This window comes from Diorhabda sublineata, unplaced genomic scaffold, assembly GCF_026230105.1.
Source record: "Diorhabda sublineata isolate icDioSubl1.1 unplaced genomic scaffold, icDioSubl1.1 Dsub_268, whole genome shotgun sequence".
NCBI classification, from domain to species: Eukaryota; Metazoa; Arthropoda; class Insecta; order Coleoptera; family Chrysomelidae; genus Diorhabda; species Diorhabda sublineata.
In genome coordinates, this window is record NW_026614208.1 from 1 (window position 1) to 12614 (window position 12614).

Here is a 12614-nt window from a genome sequence, read left to right on the forward strand (position 1 = left end):
ATAAAAGTTATATTAATTAAAGAATTATTTAATATTTACTTAATTTATATTCTTTATAAATTTATACGTGATATATTTATAAATATACTATGGTTTAATATAATATTAATAATTCTCCATTCATAAATTAATAATATGGTGAATAAGATCTAAATGATTCTCTTTCTGGGATTTTCAATTTAAGTCTTTAAACTTTGTAATAGTTTTTCTATATATATAACAATCGAATTAATTCATAAGTTTAATAGTTTATAAATTATTATTATTTATATATATATAAAAGTTACTAGAAACTATTAACATTATTAAAAATCTCATACTAAATATATTCTTGGGTGATATATACATTTCTATTATTTTAATTAATTAAACATTTATATTAGAAAAACCTATATACTTGAAATTTTCAAAGAAAATTTTCATGATTCATTGACTTTTGCCGTTAATGTAAAAAAAAATTACAAAAAAATGCACAAAATTCTGATGCAAAAAATGTGCAAAAAATGCAAAAAATGTGCAAAAAAATGCAAAAAAATGCACATTTTTTTTTCAATAAAAATATTTTTTTTTAATTACTTTTTTTGGTAAATTTAAAACTTTATGTTTAACTAAAAACTTGTTTTTTAAAAAAATAATGATGTGCCTGAAAAAAAGGATAATTTTGATAGAATTAATTATGTGTAAAACACCTTCATTAACCCCCCCAAAAAAATTACACTTAATAGATTAAACTATTTCCTTTAACATCAAAAGTTAATATACATCTTATATTAAAGTGTAAAAAAGGTAAGCTAAATTTAAGCTACTGGGTTCATACCCCATTTATAAAGGTTTCTTTCCTTTTTAATAATAAAAATTATATAAACTTCTATTCTTTAATTCAATAATAATTGGTACGATAATTTCAATTTCAGCTTATTCTTGGTTTAATATATGAATTGGCCTTGAAATTAATCTTTTAAGAATATCCCTTTAATAAAATCAAATAAAAATATTTATCCCGCAGAAGCAGCCTTAAAATATTTTATTACTCAGGGCCTTAGCTTCTACTATTATCCTATTCGCTGTAATCATATCATTAATTTCTTCAGACTATATCCCTAATAATTCTGATATTTGATTAATGATAATTCTTAATTCAGCATTACTGACAAAACTAGGAGCTGCCCCCTTTCACTCCTGATTCCCTGAAGTAATAGAAGGATTAAATTGAATAAATAGCCTTATTTTATTAACATGACAAAAATTAGCCCCTATAATTTTAGTAATATATAATTTAAGTATAAATCAATTTTTAACATTTGTAATTATTACCTCCTCTATTGTAGGTGGAATTTTAGGATTAAATCAAACAAGCCTACGAAAAATTATAGCTTACTCTTCAATTAATCATATTGGTTGAATACTTGCAGGAATACTAAATTCTAAATTAATTTGATTAGTATATTTTATTATTTATTTTTTTATTAGATTAAATATTATTATTTTTTTATAAAATTAAACTTATTCAACCTAAACCAACTTTTTAATGCATTAAATACAAATAAATTAATTAAATTATTTTTTATTTTAAATTTTTTATCTTTAGGAGGTTTACCCCCTTTTTTAGGGTTCCTCCCAAAATGAATTGTGGTTAATAATTTAATTTTAAATCAAATATATACCTTAAGAGTAGTTTTAATCATTACAACATTAATCACTTTGTATTTTTATATTCGACTAACATTTTCTTCTTTAACTATTCTAATAACTGAAAATTTAATTAAACCAACAAAATTTAATAATTTTATCTTTTTATTTTTAAATGTATTTACTCTACTTAGCTTATGCCTTTGTACTAGGATCTTAAATATCTTATAAGGATTTAAGTTAAGTTAAACTATCAACCTTCAAAGTTGATTATAGATTTTATCTAAGCCTTAAAATTATTTACCTTTAAATTTGCAATTTAATATCATACTTGAATATAAGGCTTGGTAAAAGAATAAAATATTCGTAAATAAATTTACAGTTTATCGCCTGAACTCAGCCATTCTACCGAATAAATGGTTGTTTTTCAACAAATCATAAAGATATCGGAACATTATATTTTATTTTTGGGATCTGAGCAGGTATAGTTGGAACCTCCCTTAGAGTGTTAGTACGAACAGAATTAGGAAGACCCGGAACTTTGATTGGAAATGATCAAATTTATAATGTAATCGTAACTGCCCATGCATTTATTATAATTTTTTTTATAGTAATACCAATTATAATTGGGGGCTTTGGAAACTGATTAGTACCCTTAATAATTGGTGCTCCAGATATAGCCCTTTCCCCGAATAAATAATATAAGTTTCTGATTATTACCTCCTTCTTTATTCCTTCTAATTATAAGAAGAATTGTAGAAAGAGGTGCAGGAACTGGAATGAACAGTTTACCCTCCTCTTTCATCTAATATTGCTCATGGGGGATCTTCAGTAGATTTAGCTATTTTTAGTTTACATTTAGCAGGAATTTCCTCAATTTTAGGGGCTATTAATTTTATTACCCACAGTAATCAATATACGACCCAAAGGCATAACTTTAGACCGAATACCTTTATTTGTTTTGAGCTGTTGTAATTACAGCAATCCTCTTACTTTTATCTTTGCCAGTTTTAGCAGGAGCAATTACTATATTGTTAACTGATCGAAATTTAAATACCTCTTTTTTTGATCCCGCTGGAGGAGGGGACCCAATTTTTATACCAACATTTATTTTGATTTTTTGGACATCCTGAAGTTTATATTTTAATTCTCCCAGGTTTCGGTTTAATTTCTCATATTGTAAGACAAGAAAGTAGAAAAAAAGAAGCTTTTGGAACTTTAGGTATAATTTATGCTATAATAGCAATTGGTTTATTAGGATTTATTGTTTGAGCTCACCATATATTTACAGTAGGTATAGATGTCGATACCCGAGCTTATTTTACTTCAGCTACTATGATTATTGCAGTTCCTACTGGAATTAAAGTTTTTAGATGATTAGCTACTTTTCACGGATCAAGAATTAACTATAGGCCTACAACATTATGAGCACTAGGGTTTATTTTTTTATTCACAGTCGGAGGATTAACAGGAGTAGTTTTAGCTAACTCTTCAATTGATATTGTTTTACATGATACTTATTACGTTGTTGCTCATTTTCATTATGTTCTTTCTATAGGGGGCAGTATTTGCAATTATAGCAGGAATTGTTCAATGATTTCCTTTATTTACAGGATTAACCTTAAATAATTTCTACTTAAAAATTCAATTTTTTATTATATTTATTGGAGTAAATTTAACGTTTTTTCCACAACATTTTTTAGGATTAATAGGAATACCACGACGATACTCAGACTATCCTGATATTTTTACTCTATGAAATATTGTTTCATCAATTGGATCTTTAATTTCCCTTATTAGAGTAATTTTTTTATTATTTATTTTTTGAGAGGCTTTCTCTATACAACGAAAAAGAATTAGTTCATTAAGAATAAATTCTTCAATTGAATGATTACAATTTAACCCCCCAGCAGAACATAGTTATTCCGAATTACCAATATTATCTGCTAATTTCTAATATGGCAGATTAGTGCATTGGACTTAAACCCCAAACATAAAGTTTAAACTTTTTTTAGAAATTTCAACTTGAAAAAGTTTCATATTACAAGATAGAGCATCACCTTTAATAGAACAATTATCATATTTTTCATGATCATGCTTTAATAATTTTAGTAATTATTACTGTATTAGTTGGCCAATTATTATTATCACTATTTTTTAATAAATTTTTACATCGTTACTTATTAGAAGGTCAATTAATTGAAATTATTTGAACTATTTTACCAACTATTACTTTAGTTTTTATTGCCATCCCTTCTCTACGATTAATTTATATTTTAGATGAAATTAATAACCCAATAATCACTATTAAAACAATTGGACATCAATGATACTGATCTTATGAATATTCAGATTTTAAAACTATTGAATTTGACTCATATATAATCCCAATTAATGATATAAATTCATTCAATTTCCGTCTTTTAGATGTAGATAATCGAGTAATAATCCCCTTTGAATCGAATTATTCGAATATTAGTTACATCTGCAGATGTTATTCATTCATGAACAATCCCTTCACTGGGGGTGAAAATTGACGGCACCCCTGGACGATTAAATCAAACAAGATTTTCAATTAATCGATCAGGATTATTTTATGGCCAATGTTCAGAAATTTGTGGATCTAACCACAGATTTATACCAATTGTAATTGAAAGAATTTCACCTAAATACTTTTCTAAATGAATTATTAAAATAATTGAATTATCATTAGATGGCTGAAAGTAAGCAATGGAATTTTAAATCATCTATAATATTATAACGGATATTTCTAATGAAAAATTTAGTTAATTTATAACATTAGTTTGTCAAGCTAAAATAATCACTTTGATAATTTTTAATTCCACAAATAATACCATTATACTGACTAACATTAATATTTTTCTTTTTAAGAATTTTCTTTTGTTTTAATAATTTAAATTATTTTAATTTTTTTTATAAAATTAAAATAACTGAAACTAAAATTAATAAAATAAATTTTAATTGAAAATGATAATAAATTTGTTTTCATCCTTTGACCCTACTTCAAACTTTAACTTCTCATTAAATTGATTAAGAACTTTAATTGGATTAAGAATTATCCCCCCATTATTTTGATTAGTCCCTTCACGATTTAATATTTTTTGAAATAAAATTATTATAACTTTACATAAAGAATTTAAAATTTTAATAGGAAATTATAAATCACAAGGAAGAACATTAATTTTTATTTCCTTGTTTTCTATTATTTTATTTAATAATTTTCTAGGCTTATTCCCCTATATTTTTACAAGAACAAGACACATAACTTTAACATTAAGATTAGCTTTACCATTATGAGTGAGATTTATAATCTATGGATGATTAAATAATACTATCCATATATTAGCTCATTTAGTTCCTCAGGGAACTCCTCCAATCCTTATACCTTTTATAGTATGTATTGAAACTATTAGAAATGTAATTCGACCCGGGACTTTAGCTATTCGTTTATCTGCTAATATAATTGCTGGTCATTTATTAATAACTTTATTAGGTAATACAGGACCTATAATAACAATCACCTTAGTAAATTTATTAATTATTATTCAAATTTTACTTTTAACACTTGAATCAGCAGTTGCAATTATTCAATCTTATGTTTTTGCTATTTTAAGAACTTTATATTCTAGTGAAGTAAATTAATGTCAATACATAAAAATCACCCTTTTCATTTAGTTGATATTAGTCCATGACCCTTATTAGGAGCATTAGGAGCTATATCTACAATAATAGGATTAATTAAATGATTTCATTTATATAATAATAACCTATTAATAATCGGTTTATTAATTACAATATTAATTATATACCAATGATGACGAGATATTGTTCGAGAAGGAACCTATCAAGGATTACATACTCTTTTAGTTACTAAAGGCTTACGTTGAGGAATAATTTTATTTATTACATCTGAAGTATTTTTTTTTATTTCTTTTTTTTGAGGATTTTTCCATAGATCATTAGCACCAAGAATTGAACTAGGATTATTATGGCCCCCAAAAGGAATCCAAACATTTAACCCAATTGAAATCCCTCTTCTTAATACTTTAATTTTATTAACATCAGGGTTAACTGTAACATGAGCTCACCATAGACTAATAGAAAACAATTTTTCTCAAGGTCTCCAAGGATTAATTTTTACAGTAACTCTAGGAATCTACTTCACAATCCTTCAAGGATATGAATATATTGAAGCTCCATTTTCTATTGCAGATTCAGTCTACGGTTCATCTTTTTTTATAGCAACTGGATTTCATGGATTACATGTAATTATTGGAACAACATTTTTATTAATTTGTACAATTCGTCAATTTTTAAATCATTTTTCTTCTATCCATCACTTTGGATTTGAAGCAGCTGCTTGATATTGACACTTTGTTGATGTAGTATGATTATTCTTATATATTTCTATCTATTGATGAGGTAGATAATTTATATAATATAAAAATTATATTTGACTTCCAATCAAAAAATCTAGATTCTAGTATAAATAATTAAAATTTTAATAAGATTAATAATAATAATTTGTTTGATTTTAATAATATTAACAATTATTTTAAATTTAATTTCTAAAAAAAGTTATTATGATCGAGAAAAAAGAAGCCCATTTGAATGTGGATTTGACCCTAAAACTTCAGCTCGTCTGCCCTTTTCTCTTCATTTTTTTTTAATTGCAATTATTTTTTTAATTTTTGACGTCGAAATTACCTTACTTTTACCATTAATTATAACAATAAAAATTTCTAATATTATAAATTATTCAATAATTTTAATTATCTTTATTTTTATTTTATTATGAGGTTTATACCATGAATGAAACCAAGGAGCATTAAATTGAATTAATTAGGATAATAGTTAATTATAACATTTAAGTTGCATTTAAAAATTATTGAATAACTCAATTTATCTTAAATAAGAAGCAAAATATTGTATTTAGTTTCGACCTAAAAGTTTGATTTATATAAATCCTTATTTTTAATTGAAACCAAAAAGAGGTCTATCACTGTTAATGATAAAAATGAGTTATTCTCCAATTAAAGAAATAAGAAAACCAAGAATAAGCTTCTAACTTAATTCTTAAGCAATGAAATTTTGTTTTTATTTCTATTTATATAGTTTAAAAAAAACATTACATTTTCATTGTAAAATTAGATTTTTTCTTATAAATACTTAAAAGTCTCTGACTTCCTTAATTTCTTCAAAATTACACTCTTTATAAGCTATTTAAGTAAATATTTAATAGTAAAAATATTAATCAAAAAATCAATAATAATAAATAAATTTTTAAATGATTAATTGAAAATAATTGTATTAAAGTTAATATTTTTAAATTTTTTGATATTTGTTGACCACCATAATATTCAAATCAGCCTTGATCAAAAATTTTTAAATATAATTTTCCTATATATAAAGGCAAATAATTAACCCCTAATGTAGATAAATAAGGTATATTTCATATATATACTTATAAATAAACTTGAAGTTAAAAATTTTAAAGTTAATAATTGATAAGAAAGCTTAAATTTAGCTAATTCATACCCTAACCATCCACCAATTATAATTACAAATAATGTTAATATTTTTATAAAAAAAGTTAAACAAATAAAATAAGGAGTAGAAAAAAGTAACCATGAAAATATACTGCCTCTAAAAATTACAAATAAAATTAATCCTCTTATTCCTTTTAATATAATTATTCTTCTTTCCTGAATAATATGCAAAGATATAAAATTAAAATTCCCAATTATGGAATAATAAGTTAAACGAAATCTATAAGATACGGTTAAACCAATAGAAATATAAAAAATTAAATAAATATAAATATTTAAATAATTTATTGATATAAATTCAACCACTAAATCTTTAGAATAAAACCCAGATATAAAAGGTAAACCACATAAAGATAAATTACAAATATTTAAATAAGTACATGTTAAAGGCAAATGTTTTACTAACCCTCCTATAAAACGAATATCTTGACAATTAAATAAATTATGAATGATATTACCAGCACACATAAATAATAAAGCTTTAAATAATGCATGAATTAATAAATGAAAAAATGCTAATTTATACTCTCCTAAAGCTAAAATTGATATTATTAAACCCAATTGTCTTAAAGTTGATAAAGCAATAATTTTTTTTAAATCAAATTCAAAATTAGCCCCTAAACCTGATATAAATATTGTTATTGATGAAATAAATAATAAAATTATTATCAAATTATTACTAAATGAAAAATTAAAACGGATTAATAAATAAACCCCAGCAGTAACTAATGTAGAAGAATGAACTAAAGAAGAAACAGGTGTAGGAGCTGCTATTGCTGCAGGCAACCAAGAAGAAAAAGGAATTTGAGCTCTCTTTGTTATTGCCGCTAAAACTACTAAATATCTAATTAATTGTATAACATAATCCTCCTTTATAATTTCTAAATAAAAAATAAAATTTCATCTACCAAAATTTAATATTCAAGCAATTGATATTAATAAAGCTACATCACCAATTCGATTCCTTAAAGCAGTTAATATTCCAGCCCTAAAACTTTTTAAATTTTGATAATAAATCACTAAACAATAAGAAACTAATCCTAATCCATCTCAACCTAATAAAATAGAAATTAAATTAGGTGAAATAATTAATAATATTATAGATAAAACAAATATTACTACTAATAAAATAAACCGATTCTTATAAATATCTTCAGCTATATATTCCTCTCTATAAAAAATTACTATAGAAGAAATAAATAAAACAAACCTTATAAATAACAAAGATATTCAATCTAATAAAACAACAAAATAAATATTAGTAGAATTTAATATTATAAAATTAAATTCTAAAATATAAGTTAAATTTACAACCAATAAATATAATGAAGAAATTAATAATGTTAATCTCAAATATAAAAATATTATAAAATAAATATAACAAATAATCTAAAATCTTTATTCATATCTTTAGTACCACAAACTAATATTTTTATTAAACTATTTAGATTAAATTCATTGAACTAGAAATTCTAATTTTAAAAATAATAAATTTAAAGGTAATCAATGTAAAATTATTAGTAAATACTCACGAATTAGCCCCCTATTAAATATATATAAGCCTGAATAATACTGACCATGTTGGGTATATGAATATAAAAATAATGAATAAACAGCCCTAAAAAATGATATCAAAGATAAAAATAGTATACTAAATAAACTAAAAGATAAAATTCTATTAATTAACATAATTTCTCTTATTAAATTTAATGAAGGAGGAGCTGCTATATTAGAAGAAACTAAAAGAAATCAAATTAATCTTAAATTAGGCATAATATTCAATAAACCCTTATTTAAATATAAACTTCGACTGTGAATTCGTTCATAAGAAATATTAGCTAAACAAAATAAACCTGAAGAACATAAACCATGGGCCAATATTATTAATAAAGCCCCTCATAACCCTCAATAATTTAAAGTCATAATACCTGCTAAAACTAAACTTATATGAGAAACAGAAGAATAAGCAATTAAAGATTTTATATCACTTTGACGAACACAAATTAAAGAAACAATAAAGCCTCCTAATAAACAAATTATCATAAAAAAAATATTTAAATTTATTAAAAACTGTTTAAAAATAAGCATAAAACGTAAAAGTCCATATCCTCCTAATTTTAATATAATACCTGCTAAAATTATTGAACCAGAAATAGGTGCCTCTACATGTGCTTTAGGAAGTCATAAATGCAAAAAAAATATTGGAATCTTAACAAAAAAAACCAAATTAATACATAAAAATATAAAAAAAGAATCTAATTCTAAATTTATACAAATAAATATAGTTAAATAATATTTTTCTCTTAAATAAAAAATTATAATTATTATAGGCAATGATATTAATAAAGTATAAAATAACAAATAAATACCAGCCTCTAAACGTTCAGGTTGATACCCTCATCCTATAATTAAAATTAAAGTGGGGATTAATCTAATTTCAAAAAATAAATAAAAAATAAATAAATTTAATGAAGAAAATGTTAAATAAAGACTTAATAATAAAATAACCAAAATTATTAAAAATAAATTATGATATTCATTATTAAAATACAATTTAACTCTAGCTAAAATCATTAAACTACAAATTCAAAACCTTAATAAAATTAGACTATAAGATAACATATCTAATCCTAAAAAATAAGAAATATTAAAAACTTGAAAAAACCCTCTATAATTAAAAATAAATCTAAAAGATAAAATAAAAAAAAACCATTGTATTAATCAAAAATTTTTAAAACTTAAAGGAATCAATATCAATAACCCTAATAAATATATTATCATAAAAAAGAAAAAGTTGTGATATAATCATTACCATGAACACGAACTATTAAAATCAATATAGATAACCCTAAAGCACCTTCACATACTCTTATTGTTAAATAAATTATAGAAAAAAAATATTCATAAGTTATATTCCTTAAATATAAAAATAATCTAAAATATAAAGAAATAACAATAAATTCTAAACTTAATAATATTATCAATAAATGTTTTCGATTTAAAACAAATATTAACCCCCCAGAAAAAAATATTACTATTAATAGATATATTAACATTAAAGTTTTAATAATTTAAATAAAATATTGGTCTTGTAAACCAAAAATAAGGTTTCTTTTAAAACTTCAGATATAAATAATATTTATCATTAATCTCCAAAATTAATATTTTACTTAAACTAATATCTGATATAATTTTATTTTTTCCTATATTATTTATATTATCTTTAATATTTATTTTTATAAAACACCCTTTAACCTGTGGTTTAATACTTTTACTACAAACTCTCATAATTGCCTTAGTTAGTAGCCTAATAAGTCTAAATTACTGATATTCCTATATCTTATTTTTAATTATAATTGGAGGTATATTAATTTTATTTATTTATATAACAAGAATTGCCTCTAATGAAAAATTCAAATTTAATTTTAAATTATTACTAATTGCAATATTAACAATAATTTTATTATTTATTTTAATATTTCTAGACCATTATTATATAAATATCATAATACAAACAATTGAAACAAAATCATTTTATTTAAATAAAAATCTCAATTTATCTATAATAAAAATATTTCAATTTTCCAAACTATTTAATTATAATTATAATAATTATTTATTTATTTATTACTCTAATTGCTACTGTAAAAAATTACAAACTTTTTATATGGACCTTTACGACAAATATTTTAATGAAAATACCCATACGAAAAAAAAAATCCATTATTAAAAAATTATTAATAATTCATTAATTACATTCCCAACCCCATCAAATATTTCATATATATGAAATTTTGGATCTTTACTAGGTATTTGTTTAATAATTCAAATTTTTACAGGCTTATTTTTAGCAATACACTACTGTCCTAATATTGAATTAGCCTTCAATAGAGTAGCCCATATTTGTCGAGATGTAAATTATGGTTGATTACTACGAACCTTACATGCAAATGGAGCTTCTTTTTTTTTTATTTGTTTATACATTCACATTGGCCGAGGAATTTATTATAGATCATATAATATAATAGAAACTTGAATAATTGGTGTAACAATCTTTTTTTTAACAATAGCAACTGCCTTTTTAGGGTATGTTTTACCTTGAGGTCAAATATCTTTTTTGAGGGGCTACTGTTATTACCAACCTAATATCTGCAATTCCTTACTTAAGAAATATGTTAGTTCAATGAATTTGAGGAGGATTTGCAGTTGATAATGCAACTCTAACACGTTTTTTTACATTTCATTTTATTTTACCATTTATTATTTTTGCTTTTATAATTATTCACTTATTATATTTACATCAAACAGGATCAAGAAATCCCATTGGTACTAATAGTAATATTGATAAAATTCCCTTTCATCCTTATTTTATCTTTAAAGATATTCTAGGAGCTCTAATTATAATTTTTTTATTAATCTTTTTAACTCTAAGAAACCCCCTATTTACTTGGAGACCCTGATAATTTTACCCCCGCTAATCCACTAGTAACACCAATTCATATTCAACCTGAATGATATTTTTTATTTGCTTACGCTATTTTACGCTCAATTCCTAATAAATTAGGGGGGGTAATTGCATTAGTTATATCAATTGCTATTTTATATGTACTCCCCATTTATCAATAAAAAAAAAATTCTTAAGATCTCAATTTTATCCATTAAATAAATTTTTATTTTGAACATTAGTATCTATTATTATTTTATTAACATGAATTGGAGCCCGACCAGTTGAAGATCCTTATATTTTAACAGGTCAAATTCTCACAATAATTTATTTCCTTTATTATCTAATTAACCCTATCACTTCATATTTTTGAGATTTAATTATTTTTAAATAGTTAATGAACTTGTATAAGTTTATATTTTGAAAATATAAAAAAGAGATTAAAACTCTCTATTAACTTATACTAAAAAATAATTAACTAAATTATAAGAATAAAAAAAAAATATTCTTTATTCTACAAAAAAAAAATTAAAAAATTTAATGAAACAGGTAAATAACCTTTTCAAGCTAAATATATTAATTTATCATAACGATATCGAGGTAAAGTTCCTCGAACCCAAAGCCAAAAAAAAGATAAAAAAGATAATTTTAAAAAAAACATATAACTTATTAAATTTGCCCCTATAAATAAAAAAAACACACATTATTCTTATAAACAAAATATTTCCATATTCTGCTAAAAAAATTATTGCAAATCCTCCTCTTCTATATTCAACGTTAAATCCAGAAACTAACTCTGATTCTCCTTCAGCAAAATCAAAAGGAGTTCGATTAGTCTCAGCTAATCTTGAAACTAACCATATAAAACATAATGGTAATAATAAATATATAAATCAAATAAATTCTTGATATTTAATTAAATCAATTAAATTTACACTTAAAATTAAAAATAAAAATGATATTAAAATTAA

At 22.7% G+C, this 12614-nt stretch overlaps 1 protein-coding gene and 3 pseudogenes across 1 annotated transcript; 3 read left to right on the forward strand and 1 right to left on the reverse strand.

The window, feature by feature from the left end:
• Nucleotides 1–2745: 2745 nt before the first annotated feature.
• On the forward strand, nucleotides 2746–6080 carry LOC130452180 (cytochrome c oxidase subunit 1-like; annotated as a pseudogene).
• On the reverse strand, nucleotides 3432–8087 carry LOC130452179 (NADH-ubiquinone oxidoreductase chain 5-like; the record flags this gene model as incomplete). The annotated part of the gene is made up of 1 exon (XM_056791492.1): nucleotides 3432–8087. A coding segment is annotated over one exon (1017 nt), but the record flags the coding sequence as incomplete, so codon positions are not given.
• Nucleotides 3650–6080, forward strand: LOC130452177 (cytochrome c oxidase subunit 2-like; annotated as a pseudogene).
• Nucleotides 8088–8777: 690 nt separating the features above from the next.
• Nucleotides 8778–12036, forward strand: LOC130452178 (NADH-ubiquinone oxidoreductase chain 6-like; annotated as a pseudogene).
• The last annotated feature ends 578 nt before the right edge of the window (nucleotides 12037–12614 follow it).